Here is a 24,669-nt window from a genome sequence, read left to right as displayed (position 1 = left end):
ATTTACATTTATTTCTCAGCTTTTTGCACTTACATTACAAAACTGGGTGCAGGGTAGTTACGTAGTTTAGGGCTCCTTTTGCCCTAAATCTTGTAACGTAAACCCCCTCTCCTCTCTGTAAATAGGGCTACGTTCCCTCTTCTTATCCCATCACTCTGTCTCCGGTCCTACCATAGACAAACGAGATAGAAACGAGAGTCCTGGTGCTCCGCGATGTTGGACAAACGGAGCGAATCAGAAACCCATAGTTTCTTTTTCTTCCTGTACTGTCTTTTTCATTTAATTTAAGTTAACCTGATTGTGGTCAACTGTGAGAACTTTCGGGACTCATACGACAGCATACGATCTCAATCAGGATAATTATCGCTTATTTTCTTTCTTTTGTAAATTCATTTTATTTACATTCTGGAATTAAGCATAATCCTGATTAAATTCTCAAAAAATGCCAAATCAAGTCAAGAGACCGGATTTATCCGGGCAAGACGGGTGCCTAACACTTTCCCCGATTGTAACCATAACCCTTACCCAGATATCTGTAAGGACCATGCCTTAACAAATAGAGCAAAATTAAAGGTTCTAGGCTCAGAGCAAAGAACCCATTTGGTTACTGTTCCTCCAATGAAACTCGGATGCTTATCCCCTTTTCATTAGAAGAACATGCACGGGTCCTAGGCCCTAACCTAGGTAGCGACTTTGAGTTTCTCTTTCTTGCGGAGTCCGGATCACGGTCCTGAGTCCACAAGAAACGCAGATCAACTAACACTCCCTAAGTACTCAATGTGGTGATCCCCCGCCCCGGCGCGTGCGGGAAGAACCGGCGCCCACAACTACCAGTTACTCCAAAAGCTTAAGTTGTTGGAGAAGGTGTTATTTAATCTTTTATACTTCATCTTCTCGATGTCTCACTGCTATCAAAGAGGTGGATGTCTTCTGGTGCCCTTGGCTGCCAGCAAAGTGGTGTTGGAATTATTGACGAGGCGACTTGGAGGATTGGATGGAGTTGGGGTTAGTGTTGCATAGCAAACCCGAGCGACCTTTTTGAACATGGCTAGGAAGACATGACACAGGACTGAGTCGTGAACACCATGTATTAGCATCAAGGACTTAAAGGTGTCAAGGTGCTTGGCTGGATCTACGGAGCCATCATACAGTTTGATTGGTGGCATCTTGAAACCTTGAGGCAATGGGATTTTGATGATCTCCTTTGTAAATGGAGGTTCGCTGTCTGACCCAGCTCCGTCCTAGACATTCTTCCTCTCCATCATCCTGGAGACCATCTGTTTGAGCCTCTAGACCTGAGAGGTCGTCATTTTCCTAGTTACGGCTAGCAGTGCTGCCACGCTAATGGACCCTGGCTGGGAGCAGGAGCTGGCCAAATGGGTCGATCAAGGTCAAAATTGGAACTTGCCGAACAGGTTTGTCACGACTGGTAATAGAGGCTGAGCTGTATTAGCTCGGGCTCCGAAACAGGGCCGCGCTGTGCTTCTCGTACTGTGCCTGCGGATCCCTCTCAACTGGCCTCCCCTCCTGTTCGGCTATCTTCCCTTGGAGTCGAGTGACAACCGCCATCCATTGATCGAGTCGGTCCATGCGCCGAGTTTGCGGATTGGCTTCGTGGTGCCAACTACTATTTGGTTGTGCTTGGGTCTCCGTACCGTGCACATTAGGTGCAGGGAGGGAGTTGGGGTGGTTTCTTCTGTTACTCCTTTGAGATGGCATGGCGCTCAGCTCCTTTTTTAGGTGAGGACTCAATCAGGCCTCACGGTGGGCGCCAATCTGTTGCTGCTCGAATTCAACTAAGTACACGAATTGGTCTCTCATATTCCGGCTCCGATTGAGGGATCTGGGAGATAACCTTGACTCACAAACAATTGTCAGGAATGCTCGGAGTTGGAACTCCGAGGAAACCCTTCGACAATCAAGGCAGTTTGAGGCAACAGATGGAGCTAAGAACAGAGAACAGGCTTGAGTTGATGTGATAATTAATGTTAAACATGTTACCCGTTAATCGGAGTAGAGGTTTCCCTTTTATAGGTGGAGGCTTCGTGAGTCGTGGGGTGATGGTGGCATGCCGCCAGGGCAATCGCTGGTATTGGTGTCAGTGTCGGCCGCATGATTATTTAGGCGCTGCATGGCAGTGATATGATCAGTGTTGATGAGACATTGCGTAGTAGCGACATGATTAGCAATGACGCACATCATGCCTCGAGGGATCACAAGGCAGCTCATTGGGTGTTGTGACGGAGCGTGGTAGCTGGCGTGTCATGCTAGCGGAGGTACCGTACGGGGGGGCTGCCTTGTCGTGCTGTGTGAAGCCTTCAAGCTGGAGTCCTTTGGGCCCGAGGCACGTGTCAACATGCGAATGGGGCCTGATTTTACCAACAGTTTTCTCTTGATGTGTGATGGGAGAAACAAGAGATGGAAGGAGGAAAGTGTGTTCTTCTTGATTTCTCTTGTTTTGAGAGAGAGAGAGAGAGAGATTCTTTTCTCTTAGGCTACTCTTGTGTAAGTTGTTGGTTAAATAGGAAAGGGAATGGTTAGTTGAATGCGGGTTAATTTGGTTGTAAAATCTGGTAGTGGAAGATCGTGTTAGGCATCTTGACTGAACCGCTTACAATCTGTAAAATCTGTGTGGATGTTGTGGTTTGTTATCTCTACTCCGTTTATTAGTGCGTGATTGAATGGGATTTTGCCTAACAGATTTCTCAACAATAACATTAAATATTTTAAATACTATATGTGAATGTTTGGGTTGATCTTCGACTCCCACTCTCTCGCCAAACACCTTAAATGATGTCACATGTTGACTAACCATTCATCTCGTGGCCTACTACTAGAGCCCTTGTGGATCTCCAAAAAAAAAAAAAAAAAAAAATAATAAAATTGATTTTTGATATTTGCAGGCCTTGATGAAGTGCAAGAGCCCCTACTCAGCGAAAAATACACTTTTGTGTTTGATCTCATGCTGCGAAACAAGAAGAGCGATAACACCCAGGCTTCACATGTATCACTGGATATAAAAATATTGAAAGAGTGGAAATGCGATATTCCATAAATAAACATGCCTACATTTTTCAATTTGCAAGAGGAAACAAAATCTAGACTCCCTTTTTCAACCATGACACTCTTCTTTGGTTTTAGACCCTTATGACTGGCTGTTGCCGTGGTGCTACCCTACCCAACAAAGCTATCAACATTCCACCACGAATGTAACAAAGAAATGAGTGTCATTATCAAAATTTGATAGTCTGAAACAACTAATTACTTCAAAAGCTTAAGCTGTTGGAGATGGTGTTATTTAATCTTTTATATACACTTCAACACTCCCCTTCACGTGTGTCCGTCCTTTTAGGGCTGGCCTACACCTGGCACATGTGGCCCCTCTTTTGGGCTGGCTGGCCATTACATGTGAATTTTTAATGTAAGGAATTTTGAAACCAGGCAAGTTACTCTGATACCATGTGAAACAACCAATTACTTCAAAAGCTTAAGTTGTTGGAGATGGCGTTATTTAATCTTTTTTCTTCAGCGGATGGAATAGATCAATGAGATTTTATATGCGTAAAGTCCAGTACTTTCAAAAAGTAAAGTGGGGCCACTTCGTTGGATGATCCTAGCCGCTCATTTATTGGACCATAACATAAATAAGTAATATCCCAGAAATAATCTCCATAGGATGATCCTAACCACTTCGGACAGTTAGGATCATCCTATGGATATGATTTTCGGGTACCGTCTATTTAAGTTGTGGCTCAACAAATGAAAAGATTGGATCATCCAATGAAGTGTCCCCACTACTTTTTAAAAAATACTGGACTTCACGCCCACACACCATATAAAATCTCAAAATAGATATCATTGAGCTAAATTTAAATTTTAACTATTTTATTTAAATACATTGGAAAATGCAAAGAGAGAAACAGAACATAAGCTGACCACAGCATGGAGTCAAAACCCAAAAGCGCGTAAACTCTAGAAGGAAAAATAAAGAATAATATGTGCAAAAACAAGGGCGACTGTTAGGCTCTATCCTTGAGCCATTCCTGGGCCCATGTATGCCATATGGGCACATCAGATCCGTTTATCCTACACAATTACTAGTCTGCGACCATTTCTGATGACCACTCCTTTGGATGATCCAAGCCCTTGATCTATCAATCTCATTCAGGGCCCACCAAGAAAAGGCTAGACTTTTCGCACTTCTTTATCTAACACATGTAATACTCGTCTGACAGAGTTTAGGTTATCAATGATCACGATTATAAATGCATGCCCTCGTGTAGGACCCAAACATTGATCCAACGGTTACCGTCCTTGTAATCCGTCTCGAAAACTCTATATAAAGAAAAGAAAAAAAGGGTGTTAGTGACTTGGTCGTTGTCATAGAAAAACGATAAACTAAGGTTTTAAAAGTCAGCAACACCTACCCCGCCCCGGATGCCCTCACTTTCCACCGCATCTCCCGCGTGCTTTCACGTTTGAACTTTGAACGGACCGTGGGACCCACTCTCTCACTTCGTTCTTTCTTTATTTTATACTACCAATCCTGAATTCCTGACTGAACCAAATATATAAATCTATATTATACTTTGGGAAATGATATCCCCCCCCCCCCCCCCTTTAACGGTTCTCACATGTTCACTGCTTCAGGATAAGTTCACCCCCTTAACGTTTTTTTCCCCTTTAAAGGGGGAGATTTTATCCGTCAGAGGGGGAAAATATCATTTTCCTATACTTTATTTTAATACCTAAGAGAAACAAAGGCAGGATCAAAGATATCAGACGAGATTGACGATGTATCATAGAACCTTCGAAGGAGAGAATATGACTTTATTAAGGTTTCAGTTTTTCAATGTAAAGTTACACACACACCCCTATAAAATTATATAATTACATATAAGCCCCTAAAATGTATTTACAGGACGGCAACACCCTCCTCTTCTATTTTCTACGTATGAAAATGACAAAACCTATACAAGGAAGTAGTCTTTGGCTTACCTACCTTTCAAGAAAGGTATTTATAGGTAATTTTGCAAAAGCACTTTTGCAGCCTCAAAAGTGCAAACTCATATGGATTATATGAATAAGACAAATTCAGCTATGAGGTGGCTCTTCCCTCTTGAAAAAAAAGGCTTTGTGCGAAATTGCTTAGACATTTCCACGTATCTGTATGGTGTAGTAGATTTTCACCTAACTTTCTCCCTTCCTCTGTATGCACTACATTCTACGTTTTATACTGAAAAGTCTTTTTGCCTTATTAGCAATGTAATTTTAATTTAGGTTATACTGTCAATCTTCAATGTGTGTTCTTACTAAAAGTAAAATCACATTAGGTAAATAGTTCTTTTAATTAGGTGTGAGATGTATTAGCCGTTAAGCAAACTTATGAATTGAAAAATTAAACTATATATTAACTATTTTTCTTAGTGATTATGAGAAGTTAGAAAGAGTTGATTGAGAATATAACAAACATTTTGTAGAAACTATATATTGTAACTCGGTGTGCAGACGATCTCAAAACCCTAATTAGCAAATTTACAGCCCTAATTATCGTTTATGCGCGTTTTGACACATGTACAATGATTCAATGTTTGGTGTATGGCCGACCCAAGAGGTGGCAAAAAAATTGGCCTATCTTCACAGTGGAGTTCGATAGCCACTTTTGGACTCATTTGTAAGTCCAATAATCATTTTTGAACTCAAAATCGATTCTCAAAATCTAAAGCTAGGACTCGGAGGTTCGGGTATTTAATAGTTTAAAGGAAACATATATTTATTGGTATATAATAGCATAGAGAAATTTACATATATAATAAAATATTAAATAGTTAATAGAAACTTGACGTTTATAAGATTTTAAATAACCTTGGGTCACCCAAGTTTTCTCCTTTGGAAGGTAGAAATGGTCTGCACACCAAGGTTGTATGTTTCAGAGCCAATGTAAAAATTGAACACGTTTCTTATGTTTGAGTGTGACCAAAGGAGAAACCAATGACTTTTCAGTATAGACACTAGGGGTGGACATGGTTCGGTTCGGTTCGGTTTTGGGGTATACCCAGAACCGAACCATATATAATCGGTTCCCTGAAATTGGAACCGAACCAGAACCATATAAGTTTGGAACCGAACCGAACCAGAACCATATATAATCGGTTCGGTTCGGTTCGGTTCTGGGTTTACCCGATCTTCATCAAATCAACGGAATTTCTTCACAATAGTTGTTTGAATGTTTGGTTTTCTTTTCTTGAGATAGAATAATTTTTTGTTTCCAGCTTGTCATCATCATTATGGGAAAAGCAGAGCACAAAAGTCTCTAATGAAATGATGAATATGACTTTGTGGGGGCGTTATACAAACTACTCTCATAATATTTTACTATTTTTAAAAGCCTTTCACTTTCTTCTTACACTTACAAAAACTTTCAAGTTAATATTAAAAACAAAAAGGATTCCCACATCTTCTTTCCTGCCATTAAAATATTAAGGCTTGTCTGGTGAGATTAAAAATATTTGGGCAAGTGCTGAGATTAAAAAACTTGTTTTCCAGTCTGACTAAGGGTTTTAAGGTGGGTCGGTTCTTGGTTCGGTTCTCGGTTCCGGGATCCAAACCCAGAACCGAACCGAATTTCCATCGGTTCCAGGTTATTAGAACCGGAACCGAACCATATAACTATGGAACCGAACCGAACCGAACCATATGTGCCGGTTCGGTTCGGTTCCTCGGTTCGAACCGGAACCATGTCCACCCCTAATAGACACTCACGCAAGAAGAATCCGAAAAAGAGAGAGAAAAAGAAGAAGAAAAGATGCAAATCCATACTATCATATTTTGATAATGGCACTACTGACTAGTTTCTAGTCAAATAGGAAATGATATCAGAACATCCATGTTTTGATAATTTTACTAACTCATCTTGTCTTTTAGTATTTAAAGAGTTGTCCGAGGTTATTACAGTTAGGGATTGAACCTCTAGCTCAATGGTAAAGGCATTGACCTTCAAACTTAGAGGATCGAAGGTTCGATCCCAGCTTACTTACCAAAAAAAAGTTATTACAGTTCCCTAGTAGTACTCAAAAGCCAATTAAAAAATAAAAGACAAGCTAGGGCTGTGCAATTATTAAAACACGGTTGTGCTGATATCATTTCCCTTTTTAATTAGCATTTCACTGCTTGTTAAAATTGGGAATATTCAATGATCCTAGCCCTCCGATCTATGAGGAATTGCATATTACCGAAACCTCTATAGATAGAGGGCTATTATCATCCTTTGGAAATGATTTATGGGGCACAACCTATTTACATTGTGTTCCACCACATGGAAGGTTTGAATCATCCTATGATGTGGACCGTACAATACCGTTTGAAAAATAAGGGACCAGCTTACACCAAATAAAATCTCATATATGATATTAGGGATTTGCTAGCGTTCATCGCATAAGCCATTTCGCAGATGGTTTATTGCATCTGACAGGAACCATCTCATGAATGAAGACAAAGTCTGCTAAAAAGTGAGCCTATGTGGCTGCTGTCAGAAGCAGCAGACCATCTGCGAAATGCTTTCTGCTATGGACATTAGCAAATCCCATGATATTAAAAGTAGGAAATAAAGTAAGTAATAAGTGCCATTATGAAAATCTGGTATGCGGATAGAGTCCTAAAAAAGAACAATGTGAAAGACAGAACAAATGAGAAGCTCACACCCTATTTATTTCCAAGTGGCAGCCCCCTTGGAGGGAAATCCAACGCTGACGTGGCACCGGCGTGGGGAGGGGATATAGCGGGAAAGCAGGCGCGGCCAGAACGTCCGAAAATTAGCAATCTCTAATCTCTCTCTCTCTCTCTCTTTCACTCTCAACGGATTATTAGCTCTTATTTCTAGGGCAACCAATAGAAAAAAGAAAAAGAAAAGGAAAGAAAAACCAAAGAAAGATCAGATCTTGTTGACCCTTGATTTTCAATCATCTTTCTTTGAGAGCTCCATCTCTTTCTCTCTTCTTCTTCGATCTCTGTTACAAGGCTAGATCTAGTCATTTTTTTTCCTGGGAAATGAATTCCCAAAAGAGGTTTGGATGAGAATCATCACATGTTTAATTCCTCAAGGAGAACGATGAAATGGGGTTCATTGCTTAAAGATATCAAAGAGAAGGTTGGTCTCTCACAATCTGCCTCATCTTCACCTACAGCCGCGGCCGCGGAGTCGGTCCCACAGGCCAAAAATGCCTTCGAACCCTCCTCCTCTTCCTCCTCCTCCTCCTCCAGGTACCTTTTTTTTTTTCTTCAATCTTAGGGTCTGTTTGGATTGCAAGAAAAAACATTTATGATGGAAAATGTTTTCCTGGAAATATATTTTCTTTACACATTTTAGATGGAAATGATATGATTGAGGTTAATTCAGATGGGTATCATCTTAAATTGAAGGTCCATCTACATAAAAATTGAAAAAAAGGTAGATATTTTTGTACAAATATTTTTTTCCTTTCCAAACTTTTCCAGTAAATTCCTGCAATCTAAACAGGGCCAATGAGCTTGCCAGAGAAGCAATTTTTGGATTACTTTTTATTTATTTTTTATCATAAGTAGATGAAAATTAATCAATGTGGAAGAAAACTTGGATGGATCTTAATTTGAAAAGGAAAAAGTAATGATCTAACTTTATATGCAATTTATTAAAAAATAAAAAAAATACTAACTTTATATGCAAAATGAATTCTAATCTAATTTGTGAACAGTTGAGATTTTGCTTGAGTTGAGGATTATGTTATTTGTGAAGAGAATTGCATCAAACGAGTACCACTTTTGCCCTCAGCAACTTCTTTTCTCCTTCGTGTTGACGAGCGTTGTTGCATAATTACTTTGCGGGATTAAATCTCTACAGCTGATCCATCCAGTAGAATTAACTAAGAACTCCGAATTGAAGTGATGATATTACTGAATCATCATAACTGCTTCAATATCTTGTTTGTAGTTCCTATCCATGGAGTCTTTGTAAAGTTAAATGATTCTAGTTCTGCGCCTTCTACTACTAATAGGCCATGAACTAGATCATAATCATTCTCAACGAATCCATAAGAAGTGATCCAACTATTTTTTAACGATCCTCAGTATAATTACTTAAATTGCATGTTGGTAACATATTTTCTCGGCCTCATGTCGGATAGGTTTTTTGTTATGCTAATTTTCACTTCCATGAGCTATATCAGAATCATTCTCAACGAATCCATAAGAAGTGATCCAATTTTTTTCATCATCATCAGTATAATTAATGATCTGATAGGTTAGGTTATGTGTCATTGCATGTTTGCTAGGTTAGGTGTCATTGCATGTTTGTGTTATGTTAGGTTAGGTGTCATTGCATGTCAGTATAATTAATGATCTCGGGCCCATATCTGCTAGGTTAGGTGTCATTCCATGTTTGTGTTATGTTAATTTTCACTTTTTTACTCCTTAGTTAATAGAAGAGAAAGTCAACAGAGAGGATCTTCTTGCTTGGTGCCCACAACATGCTCATGACTCAATTATGTATTGAGTTGTAGACGTAATGTCCTGGTATTGGAACTTTCAAAAAATTAAGGCTTCAAACCAAAACATTTGATACTCTCTCTTCTCTCCCTTTTATGGTTTTCTCTCTCAGAAAAACAGATTCCATGGACAATGATAGTATATGAATGTTCTAGGAGCCAATGGATTATTATAATGAACTGTCCAAAACTGGTTTTGTTGGGGATCAACCATTTGATCAGATGATGAGTCAGAACATATACTAAATAAAAGCGTACCTTTCACCATGGATCACGAACGCAGCTGAAAGTGTTTACAGAGCTTTGTTCCCCGACAGTCAACCATCTCCGTCTCTCCTTGGTGGGATTAAGTCACGTAACAAGCGATAACTATTAGATCTACGCTCCGGTATCCCAAGACGCATGATGGATGCCAAGAGATTGCCCGGTCCCATGAGATGCAGAAAGAAGAGAAGAACAGAGGGGAGGGAGGAGGGAGGGAGGGAGAATTTCCACATGTAATTTTTTCCTTGTGTTCACGGCTTTGTGTGCACTAGAGTTTTTATTTCATATAAAAGCATAGTTTTAAAACTCCCTCGAGTCGACTCTTTTCCCTTAGCCGCGTTCCGTGTTTTGCCCTAAAGACTATAGAGTCAATAAAAACTCCTTTAACTCTCCCGAGTTATGACCGAGTCAACCGAGTACTCAGTCGCGTCAACAAAGTACTCGACCACGTCGCGCCGAGTTGACAAGGATTTTCTTCGACCACGTTTTGCCCCATATCTGCATTTTGAAACACTGATAAAAATTTAAAAGTGAGCGAGGGAAGAGAAGTCCACTCAAGAGTGTATGCTCACTAGCTCGAGGGCATGATGACTAACTCCGACTAGTTGACGGAACCTTCTCAGCTATGCGGCCTCCTGAACTCAAAACACAACAAGCCACGTACTCCGACTCCATAATGGAAAGAGCGACCAGACCCTTTCTTGCCACATCAAGAGATCGCCCGACCAGTAAGCAAGCAAGCGTATCCTGATGTGGATCATCATTGTTTACCGCCTCAATTAGCATCGCTGAAACTTCGAAACTGCAAGTATGCACCCTGATAGCAAAGCTTATAGTCTGAGGTTCCGCGTAGGTAAAAAAATGTCCCCTTTAGCGCTCATCAATGAGCCTCATGTCGATTATTCTGGAAACGCTAGCAAGCCCAACAACGAAGCAGATGTCCGATCGAGGAAACAGCATGGTGTACATCATACTCTCAACTGCACTTGCATAAGTAGCTCAACCATCTGCTCTTACATTGTAGTTTCACTCGAGTGCTTTGGCTCTTCGTTCTTGGTATCTTTGGAGCTAGTTGGGTTCTCCCTGGCCATATTGCTGGACACTTTGAGCCACAGGAATTTTGAAATTGGACCTCTACAGGTAGGATATTGTAGAACTTATTATTTGCTGCTACCTTTTCGATTGTGTGGAAGTAAAGAAACAGGATAGTATTCAATGGTTACCATTCAAAAAAAAAAACAGGATAGTGTTCACTGGGGTATCAAAAGCTGTTATTAATACTTAGGGACGAATCTTTATATGGTTGTTCTATGGGCATCTAACTTTTCTGAATGTGTATTTCGGTGTCCTCCTCCTACAGGTCCTTGGAGGAGATCAGATTTAGCAACATGAATAATGAGGGCCCTTGGCCGAGAAGGTACCCTCCTCCTGAGAGGCTAAAGCTGAACTTCGATTGGTCAAGTATTGGCAACCCTAGCTGTAGGTATTGAGGGGCTTCTGAGGGATGATACTATTGAAGTTAGCTGGGTTTATTCGGGACCTTAGAAGCCAGAATCTTCCTCATGGGTGTCGCTTCCTTCCTACAACTGTGATTCGGCACTCTATAGGAAGGAAATTGCTCCTATGGCGCTCCCGAAGTGACGAAAACAGCTCCCATTATGCCCCCAACCTTCTCCTATTACTCCATCAGTCCCACTATCACCAACTTTCTCGCATCAAATCAAACTCTTCGAACTCTTCAATATACTTCATTAGAACAAGCACAAACACGTCTTCAAAAGGCACGAGTAAAGAGGGCATGGATGTTAAGATGGCTAGAAATTACTATTTTTGAGGTACTTGAATTTTAAAAAACATATAAAGAAAATATTACATAAACGCTCCTATGGCGCCCCCAACCTTGGACTCTTATGAACCCCCCCAACCCCCCCACCACCATCATCCCGACACAGACACACACCCGTTTCGTGCTTCTAAGTTTGGGACCTGTATGAGAGAATCAGAGAAGCATTCTAATGAGGCGGAGGTACATGCTCTTCTTCATGGGATCAAACTAGCTGACCAATCTCAGATAGACTAGATTATCATCGAGCGTGACTCCCTTAACGTAGTCGGATGGATGAGAGATGGGAACTCTTTCCCATGGAGGTTTATAGATACTTTAGAAGAGATTCAAAATCAATTAGAGGGTCAAGTTACCGAGGTCCGACACATCTGGCAATTGGCTAGCTTGGATGTGGCTGCTCTTTCTCTCTCGGGTAGAGAGGCAACGTTGACATTTGATTACATGCCTCCTCGAGGTCATAATACTGTTTTTTCCTGCTGTGTATCTTCTATTGTATCTTTGACTCTTTGTTGCTTCTATTTCCCTTGACCATCTCAGTCATTGGGCTTATGCCCCTCCACTTTTTTTAAACAAAATTTCTACCATTAAAAAAATAATCACTTGCCCATAATATATGCTATTTCATTCCTGGTTAAGGTCTACTTCCTCATTTGTGAAGTTGAAGCTGCAATTGTGTTTGGCTTTTGTGTGTAATTCTTGAAATTTATTTATCTTATTATCTTGGTTAAGCTTCTGCAACGATGTTTTCCATTTTGATGCTTTAGTAGTAGTACCTAGTATACTCGTGGTTTATTTTGCTTCTGGAATACATTATATTAAGTTATTTGCTTGTACTGCTTGGTGTTTTTTTTCTGAATGGCACTTATACTGTCTAGTGTTATTAGATGCTTATCCAATGTTTTGGTAAAAACAGAGACAAACATGAACTGGAGTCGGAGTTTAAGAGGTTTTGGGAGGAGTTCCGCTCTTCCAGCTCTGAAAAGGTGTTCCTATCATAGTCCGTACAATATTATTGTTAGTGTAATTCTTTTGTTTGTTACAAACGTTACAAATGCTAATGGTTTGCGAACTCTTCCATGCAGGAGAAAGAAGAGGCCTTAAACATGGCTGTAGATATTTTCTGTAGGCTAGTGAAACAACAAGCTAATGTAGCTCATTTACTCACCACGTATGCATATTGTTCTTCCCTAGTCTACTTACGTTGCTTATGCTTAAAATTGTTTCATGCATTCCATATATGTGGATATTGTTCATTGCTATAGGGATCACAGGGATGTGTGCATGTGGCTTTATCTTCGTGCTTTTGCTACACCCAAACATCCCTTTGTTTTATTTGGGGGGGCTATTATAATTTTTGCGGAGTTCATAATGTACACATGAGTGATCTTTTTTTAAAATAGTAACTTTATTGAAACCGAAGTAGATGCAAAGACCGAGCTTTCCAAGTACGAAAGGTAGACCTTACATAAACAATAATAGGTAATGATCACTAATAACATTTGTTGAAGCTTTTTTTCTTATTTTGTAATGGGTTACCCTCTACCTATTTTGAAACTAAATGATGACTGATTAGAGTTATGGTTTTTGAGTATTTGCAAACACCATAAATTTGGGCAGTTATCTGTGAACCATCTGTTTGTCTTCTCTCATGTACAAACAATTCAGGATTCTTTAAGTTGAATAATTAGAAGAATTGAAAAATCAATACCAATGACTAATCCATCATTACTGGTAATCACGAAACTGATATACACGTATGTTCTGTAGACCAAGTGAAAAGATCCATCACAGAACCCTCTCTCATATCTTTAGAACCGTGGTTCTACTCATGATGCATGAAAAACTATGATTTGTGGACACGGTCACGAGTGTCGCGTGTCGACACTGACACTGAGTGTTGGACACGGCAAACCCCCAAAATTTAGAAACGGGGACACGGCTAAAATAGAAAGTATACATAATCATAATTTATCGATACGGATTCGTGTGTCGAGTTTCGACACGGATATGAGTTGTCTGACATTACAACATCTAAAAATCTAGAAATGGTGACAACTGACACGTACATACACATAAAATTATTGATTATTGCACAAACACGTGACCACACACCCACATTAGCTCTTACGCTCTTAAAAGTGTCCAAAGGAGTGTCGACACGTGTGGACACGCGTGTCGTGTCGGACACTGCAGGACACGCGTGTCAACAATAAATTCAAAGTGTCGGCTAAATCATAGATGAAAAGACAACCCTTACAAGGCTCTTGCTTATGCATCTCAAGGAATATACTGTGATACCTAAAAAAAGGGCGGCCCAGTGCACGAGGCTCCCGCCATTGCGGGGTCTGGGGAGGGCTAGATGTACGCACCCTTACCCTGCTTTGCAGAGAGGCCAATTTACTATGATACCTAGATACTTCAAAATGCTTGAATCATCTCTGTTGCACCCATGATGCTTCAATATTACATGTAAAATCTATATGTGGGATACTTGTGTTGTATTGTGCCCATCATGTATTGAAGCATCATTGGGAGCATGGAGGTCATCTCTCTCTCTCTCTCTCTCTCTCTCTCTCTCTCTCTCTCTCTCTCTCTTACACATGCACATTCATGAAGCCCAAATAAATTACATCCCACAAAAGAATGGAGAACTAATTGTTGATGTTAGAAATTTCAATGTTTTCTGAACTTGTAGAGGGTGTGCATCATGTTGTATGAGCACATAAGTTGAACATATTTGTATGACCAGGGTGGGACTGATTTTTAGCCCCATTTTCTATTACAAACAAGGAGATTGTGATTCAACACTTCTCTCGCCTTCTGGAATTTTGTCCCTCACATGACCTGTGACAACCGTTCTCTTGTCCTACAGTCCATCTCAAAATGGAGTTCTAGAGTGGGAACACCGGAATATGACTAAGGCATGCATTTTTATGCTCTTCCACTCTGGGACACCACAATACCTATGGACTAAGGCCTTCCCTATGTTTCTTGATTTATTAGTTTGCTTGGTTTGGGTTCAAGTTTGCGGTTCCTAACTTATATGAACCCCGTTTTCTGCTATATACTTTTGGAATTTTGAACTTTATTCTTGTAATTGAAAACATCGTAATTCAATAATGAAATATTTCATGAGTCATTGCTTATATTTTATTTTAGTCTCCATAATCTATCAAATAATCTAAGGATAATAAATAACAAATGATATCTAATTATTTTAATTTAAATAATATGTAACTTTCAAATTCCAAAATAAGTTATGTAGCATGAACATAACATGAAGACACAAACTCGTTGTTTTAAATTTAAACGAAGTGCTAAAAGCATATAGGAAAAGTAATTACCATAAATTCTAAACTCAACTCTCAAACTTATGTCCTCCCCATAAACATAACAAAATCAGATAAAGTGTAATACATGTTTCTGTTAGCCGCCACAGGAAATTGATGGCTCACGTCATCTAATGAGCCCTCATATTAGCTCTTCCAAGTCGTGCACTTGAATCATCATATGTCCCTTTTGCAGCATCAACATCCTACTTTTTGAATGGACTTTTTTAGTTCTCGTTAGATCGAGTTAACATGCAGAGATTTGGAGTGGATAAAAACCAATTTATCTGCGCGAATAGAATTATGTCTATTCCTTCTGAAATTATGGGTAAAAGATTACATGCTCCAATTCCTCTTTGCGAATGAGGTACGAACTGGTTGTGATAGAACTTTGTGAGCTATCTCTGTCAATTCCGGTGTTTCAGTAGAACCATACGCCGCCCACCAATGTAGTAAACCCGATGCGCGTGGTTACAGGTAATTGTGTGCAGCCATAGGGATTAGTCCACCCTAAAATGGGGTGGGGATATCCCATGTCATCCAAACAAAAAAAAACCTTTGATACTTTGCTTGGAGAACACTCCTCGTTGCATGGTAAACTTAGCGAATTGAGCTCTAAGTTAAGCACAAAAACTATCGTCTTGCCAAAGTTTAATAAAAACATTTAGTTTTTTTTCATAACATAAAAGATACAATACCAAGAACATATCAAGGTGAGATGCAGTTGTGTATCATTTTCAATGAAATCAAGAAGCCTTCAACTACTTGATCATCATTCATAATTTTCAATCCAGTTCGACCTCCAGGTGCTGGGCTTGTGAGATATGATGATTCATAATAGTGAGGTGTGAAAGCATAAGCTAAACAATTCAATTGCACATTCATTTTTTCCCTCTTAGTATTCTCTAGATTTTCCATTTCAAAATATACGTTTTGGTCTTCTACATCATTTACATTATCTTTAATTTGTCCAAATCCAAGTCTATAATTTAAACCTCCATACATGGACACATAAATGCACACCGTCTAATCGTTTTTTTTATATAGGTTGTTTTATTTTCAATACCAATCTCGCGGACTCCATAAATTCATCACTAGTGACCCATTCTTTATTTTCATCTGATCCATTCTTTATTTTCATCCCCATCTCTTTTGTTTGACCACTTTTAGTGACTCACTCTTTAAAAAAAACTCTTTCTAAGAAGCAATCACCGTTGTCGTAAGATTTATCCCATATCCAAAAGTTGCTTCCACATAATAAAGAGGGAAGCAAATCTAGTCTTTGCTATTTTTAATCATCCCAACATGGAATTAGATTTGAATACAGCTAAGGGAGGCCCATGATTTATAATATATTTTTAAATAAATATCTTTGTGTTTGTTATATACCAAGTCTCTCTTGATATTTAAAAAAAAAGGGCGGCCCAGTGCATGAGGCTCCCGCCATTGCGGGGCAAGTCTCTCTTGATATATCTTTGAAAATTAAAGTACATATTATATAAGGAGACCAAAAGATATTTGAATTATAATATCACCTCTTGTTTACATAAGTTGAATTTATCTAACATTTTAACTTAACAATTCACAGGTTAGTTGAAGCGCACATTTTCTCCTTTGTTGTGGGTAGAGCTTTTGTAACTGATGTTGAGAAGTTAAAGATCTCAAGCAAAACAAGATCTTTGCACACTGTGAAAGTCAGGCATTTTTTTTCGGAAGTTAATAAGGTTTGTCTGACAGCTGCTCTTTCCTGGTTATTCCTAATTTCTTTTGATATAGGAGTTTCTTTTAAGCATTCAGTTTTACAATGAATAAATGTTAGTGATACTTTTATCATGCAGGATGGGATCAGCCCGGGTTCAAATTTACTATATGCCGTGGAAGTCCTTGTATCAGGGGTACATTTATATAAACTTGGAAAGACTTGACCATTGTGTTTATCTCTGCATATTTTTTATTTATTCCTTCTATCCGTAAAAAAGTATTGTTTCTTATGAGATAAAAATGTTAATTCCATGTAATAGTTGCAAGAGTGCTGTGGTGGTGTGCATCATTCTTGGACCATGGTACCCACTTACTTTAAAATTTGTTCTGGTTGCTTTAAGTGTATCCAATTTTTCTATATTAATTGGAAAATCAGTTATCATGACATGCTTGTATCATACTCTCTCTGTTTCACTCTGACAAACATTTTGGCTTCAAATCATTTTACTGGAGGCGTTCGTGGTGTTTTATCCCTAACTATAGGTTAGCCACGTACATAACTTGTTCTTTGACTACAGTTCTCAGAAAAAAAACCTTTATGTAATCTTTTACTAGGTTTTTTGTATGCAAGTTTATTTATTTATTTATTATCATATTCCAATCATGTTGGTAATATAAGTAATATGTAGTTCATACGATGCTAACGCAACTGCATTTTATTCCTATTATGCATTTCGAGGAAACGAGTTTTGCCTGTCTGAGGGGACTTTCTTTGGAAGCATGCCGAATATCTATGGGCTTATTCTAATATCCAAATTTCAAAATGCTTTTTTTGTTCACAGCTAATTGATAAACAACCTCTTCTGGATTCTGGGATTTTGTGCTGTCTAATTCATATTCTTCACACCCTCCTCACTCCTAGTGAGTGTGATCAAAGTCAATCAGTCAGCTCAGATGCATCAATTTTGTTTGAAATAGGTCATGATCAGAATACCGCGCAAGTGCGCCAGCTAGAGGTACCATTCTCTCTATGGATTAAATATACTAAAATATGATACTTAATTTTTCGTTATGTACATGTACTGAAAAGTGTTAGGTTATACCTTTTAAACTTGTTAAATACTTAATATTTTGCTTACATTTTTTTCCATTTTTTGTTTCGTAATTATTATGGTACACCTGTTGATTTATACTATACGTGCTTGACAAGAGTAATCCTTTCATTAGAAATTCCAGGACTTACCTATTGCTGTTTAGTTCTCTTGCACCCTTTTGCTAGTTTATATAGTCTCCATTTGGGTAACACTGTAAGCACTTGTTTGAACATGATGTTTTCATGGAACTGCATGCTTTTATTATTAACTCATTTATTGTATCTGGCACCATTCTATCTTTTCCTTTGATAGTTATGTTAAAATGTTTACTTGACGGAGCATCTAGAGTTTTATTCAGTATTTGACCACATAAAACACATAACTACTTCTTATTTGGACTTTTTTTTTTTTTTTTTTGAAAGTTGAACTCCTTATTTGGACTTCTCCCATCAAATTATTTATTGGATGAGGTTGCCTTTTCCTGACTGTTTTAATATTAGATTTTATTTAAGAACAAAATGGAACACTATTGGTTGAAAATAATTCATCTTCCTCTCCTTTCAACTTGAAAAAAATGCAGGCGTGATGCATGAGCACCACAGCCATGCTGATGATCGAGTGATAAGAGACTTAGAATTTCATGTGGTTAGTGACCAAATAAATATTTTTATATAATATAAATAGCAAAACAATAATCTATTAAAAAAAAGGAAAACAATAATACCCAAGCTATCAATTGTTGCTCAAAAAGGTCCTGCAAATCGAGTAAACCACCAAAGAATGCCAATTACCAAAAATATAAAAGTAAAATAAAAGATGTAACTTTTATGGCATGAAATGAAAAGAAGAAGAGCTTTTTCTTTTTCTTGATAGATAACTTTCTTTAGAAAACACAAGGAAAACCTAAACAAGGCAGAAAAGGGGCAATGTGGCCCTGTGCATAAACAAAGAAAAGATAGAAGAGAAAATACACCAAAGAACCAAACCTACAATTAAGGGATAGGGGCATCATTCAACACCACAGTTTAATGGAAGAATCACCGCTGGTGAGTTCATCCTCCATATCATTAGCAAGACGGGGGATAAGAGTGAGTGAGGTAACAACAAACTCAGGTCACAAAGATTGAAAGAGAAAATACACCAAAGAACCAGCCCAACGATTAAGGGATGATGGCATCATTCGACACCACAATAATTCAATGGAAGAATCACTGTTGGTTAGTTCATCCTATAGTTACCGTAAACTTCCTAGTTAGATGGGAAGCTCGCTTCCCCGGAAACTCTCTTTGGAAGCTAAGTTCTCGCTTCCCAAATTTAGGGGAAGCGCGCTTCCCACACATTTCCTTTAATTAAGAGTACGAATACACACATAAATCATCACATAAGAAAGATAGCCATTCATAATGGTTTAAAAACATCAAATACCTAATGACATGCATTGTCGGGCATGTACATACCACATTTCACATGCAATTCATATAAATATTTACACATAATATGTACACTACATTTCACATGCAATTTATATAAATATAATTATGTAACACATACTGATATAGTATGCCACCAATTTACTTACGATTTCGGTTTTAGTATGCGTTTTGGCGAGGATGGAAACAAAAACATTTTAGTCGTTTCGTGTCGGTTTCGGTGAAAATTTAAAACCATGCTTAGGGCTCCAATGTTGAGTGGTCTAATCACAGTTGTCGAATTCGTACGAGTCGACTTGCGAGTAATACCGTGTCATGAGTATTTTGAGTCAACTCATATCGGTGACTCTTAAGTGTTGAATACTCGTACCAGTCGTCTAGCGACTCGTACGAGTCGGAGCTAGTTTTCTCGAAATCTTAAGATTCGTACGAGTAACAGAGTTTACACCCTAGTTGTAAATTTCTTCTTGGTTCTCTTCTCTTCTCCTTTCCGCTCCTCTTCTCCTTTCCTCTTCTTAGTATTTACATGAAAAGTCATTTACATTTACTTAAGATTTACGTGTAAATAAGGTAATATGCCCCATTTGAATCTATTAAAAATAGTTTCAAGACCAAAATCTAAGAAGATAAAAAGTCAGTTTTCCAGTTCTAGTACAAAATTCGAAAAACATAAGTCATGTCAAAATCTTAACTTCCAGACGATGGGGTATTTTTCCAATTTTAAAAATTTGTAAATTCTATCATGCCTAAGCATTATTAAATCCCAAAAGTCAGGTAAAAAAAATCTCATAATTTGTTCTCTAAATTTTTTTCATCTTATTAGGCACTAGTCAATGCACTGGTCAACACATGCATTTCAGTTGATAGTGATTTTCCTTTTAAGTAAATGTTGGATCTTTTACATATTTGGTTCATTTAATTGTTTCTTATATTTTTCTAGAAATTTTTGATTTTTATCATATGTTATCAACACTACCATATTTTGATATTTGCACAAGCCTGGCTGTCTTTTCTTCTTTAATTGGCTCCTGAGAGCTGTTTGGGAAATGTAATAACCTTTTCACTGCTCTTTTATGTGTTCCATGCCTTTATGTTTTGATATATGATATAATTATAATTTTTTCAACTAAATTTCTGTTCTTGTCAAAAACTCTTACAAGTCACGGGTTGACAACTATGGGTCTAATACTAAGAAAAGAAAATTTAGGTTCTGTTTTCGAATGTTTGTTTTGTTCTCAATATCAGGGAACAAATTACAAAGATGTATGGATTTGGCTTACACGTGAAAAGCTGTGATCATGCAGGTAGAGGGGAGCATAGTGCACATCATGAAAGCATTATCAAGCCATCCTTCGGCTGCACAGAGTCTGATTGAGGATGATTCACTTCAGCTTCTATTTCAGATGGTTGCATCAGGGTCTTTGATCGCTTACTCTCAATTTAAGGAAGGCCTTATTCCTTTGCATACTATTCAGCTTCATCGACATGCCATGCAGGTAAATATGCGATTACGTGCACTCATCTATATTTTCAGTTTGGAAGAATCTAATGAAGAATGGTAAGTTGATTTTATATTTCTGTCATTAAATCTTGTATCTCTAATTGTTTTTGCCTTGTCACAGATACTTCGACTTCTTTTGGTTAGCGACAATGGAAGCACAACAAAATATATACACAAGCACCATCTGGTATGCACACTTTGCATTGTCATGGTTTCCACGTTTCCCTGTTTTTATTCCATATTTTACTTCTACGTCGATCCTTTTCGTCCAGCTTTTAATATTCATGCATGTAATAATTGCACATAATTTAGCAGTGAATTAGGGTAAAGCTTCCTATGCTTTTGATTTGTGTCAATGCATGGACATTTTGTTTGAAGCTCTCAACATTGGGATTCTTGATAGGTGAAGACTAGTCATTTTGAAACTAATATTCTTTTTCGTTTAGTGGTTTGCATGCAGGGCCGATGCCAGAAATTTTGCACAAGGGGGGCAAAAATTATAGTAATTTTTTTTCTTTCTTAAAATTAAGATAGAAAAAATTTCTATCTGAAATTTTGCACAAGAGGGCAAAAGTTATAGTAAATTTTGCACAAGGAAGGGAGATAAAAATGGTAAAATTAAAATTTTAAACTTATTTTCTATCTTAGGGATGATTGAAAAGGGGGGCATATTTTTTAAAAAAAGGGGTAAGTATAAAAAAATATTAAAAAATAAAGGCATATCTTTTTTTTCCAAAAAATTAAGGGGGGCAATTGTCCCCCTTTCCTTTCAAGTGCCATCGCCTCTGTTTGCATGCAATATCATGTTTTAATTTTTTTCCTTTCGCTTCTTCACGCCTTCTGGCGAAACCTCTACGTGTGCTTGGAGCAATCGTTTAAAGCTAGAGTGACATGATCTGTCATCATCTCAAATTTCATGGAAAATCTTTTACTTGGTTTTTAAGGAAAATTTATAATGAAAGTAAGTTCATGGATTTCTAGACTAGATTAAATGAGAGCCCTTGATTCCCAACCTTCTTGATCTTGGAAAGATCAAAGGAGATCAACACTCGAGTGACATGATCTGTCATCATCTCGAGCTTGAATGACGATTCTGATGGTCCAAAATGATCCGATTTCAGATCTGGCTCATGTGGCTGTCGATCAAGAGAGATCAAAGTGATTTCCCGATAAATCTATGGGGATCAGCCACCGGCTTGGGCTAGTTGATCTATCTGAGGGTCCTAAGGATGCCGGATCATAGATCTATCTAAAGAGATCGATGCGATTAGATCCATTGATCAGAGGATCTATGACCAGGATTATCCTAAAATTACACACCTCCGACCCTTGGTGGGGTCGTGCATTACACCATCCCTGTTAGACTTTTTAAAAATATTGAAAAAGGCATCCTCAAGAGCTATTTGACTTTGATGTGTGTTGCATGGGAAGATTCTCATTGGAAGTCAACTTGCGAAGCGTAAAATCTACGATCCGAAGAAACGACCACATTTTTTATGGTAAAAAGAATGTTCTGGGTCAAATTATAAAGTGGATTACAATTGAGGCCTGGCTTCAAATTGCACACAATTTGCTAACATACCTTTACAGGCTATTATTGATAATTGGATGGGTATCAGCTTGATAAGCCCGTTTTATTGATAACTAGATTGGTATCAGCTTGATAATCCTGTTAGAAGTTTATAGTTCTTTGGATTTCAAGAAAAATGATAACATCCCATGAAGTTATAGCATTCTTGTCACCATTCAAAAAAAAAGTTATAGCATTCTTGCCAATCATGTGCATCCAATTAAAAAAATATTCATTCATTATTTATATTTTGAACCTTAATGTGTCATGTCCTTTATTGTGTATTGAAGCTATATCTTAACCTTCTCTCTTACGCTGTTTCAGATAAAAGTCCTTTTAATGGCTGTGAAGGATTTCAATCCCGAGAGTGGTGATTCTGCATACACTATGGGCATAGTAGACTTGCTACTTGAATGTGTGGAATTGTCATATAAACCTGGTACGTCCTTTTATTGCAGCTCCCATACTTGCATAAAACTTTTTTTTTTTAATTTCAATCTGATCTTTCATAGTAATTCTCTGTCATTACTTTTTATTTTCGGTAGTTCAGTTTTTTCTAATTGTAAGTTTTATTTCGTTGCCAAAGTTGCATGAGACTGGATTTTCCCTTGATTTGGGCATAATTTTATGTTTTATTTGTAGAGGCTGGTGGTATTAGGCTGAGAGAGGATATGCATAATGCCCATGGTGATCAGTTTATCGTTCAGTTTGCACTCATACTGTCCAAGTTGCAGAAAAATCAGTCTTCTGAAAAAAAATCTTCTTCAGATGTTTCCCATGAATCTATTAATATAACACGGCAAGATTTTCAAGGCAGAGGGGATATCTCACCAGATAAGCTTTCTCCATCACTGTCCCGGTTGCTTGATGTTCTTGTAAATCTAGCACAAACGGGTCCCACGGAAGCTACTGGGTCCGCAGGGAGGAAGGGCTCCAAACCCAGTAATAGCAAAACTAGTGGTCATCGGAGAAATCGTACATCATCTTCTGATAGGATTGGAGATGAAATTTCAGAAAGGGACAGCACTAAAGTCAGAGATCTTGAAGCCATTCAGATGCTACAGGATATTTTTCTTAAGGCAGACAACATAGAACTACAGGCAGAGGTCTTGAATAGAATGTTTAAAATATTCTCAAGTCATCTTGAGAACTATAAGCTGTGTCAACAGTTGCGGACAGTACCTCTCTTCATCCTGAACATGACAGAGTTTCCTCCTCCTTTGCAGGAGATAATCTTAAAAATTCTTGAATATGCTGTCACTGTTGTGAACTGTGTGCCCGAACAAGAATTGCTTTCTCTTTGCTGTTTGTTGCAGCAACCTCTAACTTCTGGGCTAAAGTACACGATTCTTTCCTTTTTTGTGAAACTCTTATCCTTTGATCATCAGTATAAAAAAGTCTTGCGAGAAGTTGGTGTTCTGGAGGTCCTTTTAGATGACCTTAAGCAGCATAAGTTTCTCTCTGGTGCGGAACATAACAAAAGTATTGTTCTTCTGGAGAGAAGGTCTAGTTCAAGTAGTTTCAAAAAACATATGGACAACAAAGATACCATTCTTTCTTCACCCAAGGTAATGGGATCTAGTTCTTGGAAGTGTCCTGTTTTCGAAGATGAGGGTACAATTGCTGTGGCCTGGGATTGTCTGGTTTCTTTACTGAAAAGAGCTGATGCTAACCAGTCATCATTCCGAATGTCAAATGGCGTCACCGTTGTTCTCCCGTTTTTAGTATCCGATATTCACCGGCCAGGTGTTCTACGAATGTTATCATGTTTGATCATCGAAGATGTTACACAGGTTTGTGTTTATTTCCATCATTATTCTTTTCTGCTAAATCATCGTAACTGGTTGAAGTCTTCAGAGATTATGCTGTTTCAATGATTATACATGTGTGTGTGTGTGTGTGTGTGTGTGTGTGTGTGTGTGTGTGTGTCAGGGCCCATCAAATAAATGGTTTGGATCACTCAAACAACTTGGGCCACACTCTGTTTCTGGTCGACGGACCAGAAAACTTATCTGGTCTGACGGACTAGAAAATGTGGACCCATATATATATATATATATATATATATGTATGTATGTATGAGAAAAGAGTTCCTACACCCTAGTGTAGATAAGCTATCTACATCCTAGACTTAAATACAGCGAGGGCCACATTGTCTGGGTGATCCAAAGCATTCATTTGATGGCCCTCACATAGATAGGGTGTGCCCAAAATATCAGCTCCTTATATATATATATATATATATATATATATATATCAGCTGCATAGTAAAGTTTTTCTAGTCGGCCGACTAGAGAACCTTCTTTAGTCCGCCGACCAAAAAACACAGTGGTCCCACATTATTTGGATAATCCAAAACATTCATTTGATAGGCCCTAGCATAGATAGGGTGTGCCCAAAAAACCAGCTGCATAGG

At 38.2% G+C, this 24,669-nt stretch overlaps 1 protein-coding gene across 1 annotated transcript in view; it reads left to right on the top strand.

Moving 5' to 3' along the window:
• The first annotated feature begins 7,691 nt into the window (after positions 1 to 7,691).
• The window catches only part of LOC143887735 (protein SPIRRIG-like), a 48,782-nt gene continuing 31,804 nt past the window's right edge, over positions 7,692 to 24,669 (top strand). Inside the window, exons 1-10 of the mRNA XM_077391901.1 lie at positions 7,692 to 8,259; positions 12,542 to 12,611; positions 12,711 to 12,796; positions 16,546 to 16,681; positions 16,796 to 16,852; positions 17,501 to 17,674; positions 20,487 to 20,678; positions 20,805 to 20,870; positions 22,578 to 22,692; positions 22,896 to 24,046. Of these exons, the coding sequence (XP_077248016.1) occupies positions 8,084 to 8,259; positions 12,542 to 12,611; positions 12,711 to 12,796; positions 16,546 to 16,681; positions 16,796 to 16,852; positions 17,501 to 17,674; positions 20,487 to 20,678; positions 20,805 to 20,870; positions 22,578 to 22,692; positions 22,896 to 24,046 (2,223 nt within the window). The 5' untranslated portion in view covers positions 7,692 to 8,083. The remainder of the gene's footprint in view (positions 8,260 to 12,541; positions 12,612 to 12,710; positions 12,797 to 16,545; positions 16,682 to 16,795; positions 16,853 to 17,500; positions 17,675 to 20,486; positions 20,679 to 20,804; positions 20,871 to 22,577; positions 22,693 to 22,895; positions 24,047 to 24,669) is intronic.

This window comes from Tasmannia lanceolata, unplaced genomic scaffold (assembly GCF_043159265.1).
Source record: "Tasmannia lanceolata isolate RefF3 unplaced genomic scaffold, GAP_Taslan_0.1 ptg000012l, whole genome shotgun sequence".
Lineage (NCBI taxonomy): Eukaryota > Viridiplantae > Streptophyta > Magnoliopsida > Canellales > Winteraceae > Tasmannia > Tasmannia lanceolata.
Note: the sequence above shows the minus strand (reverse complement) of the source record. Positions and strands in the feature narration are given on the sequence as shown.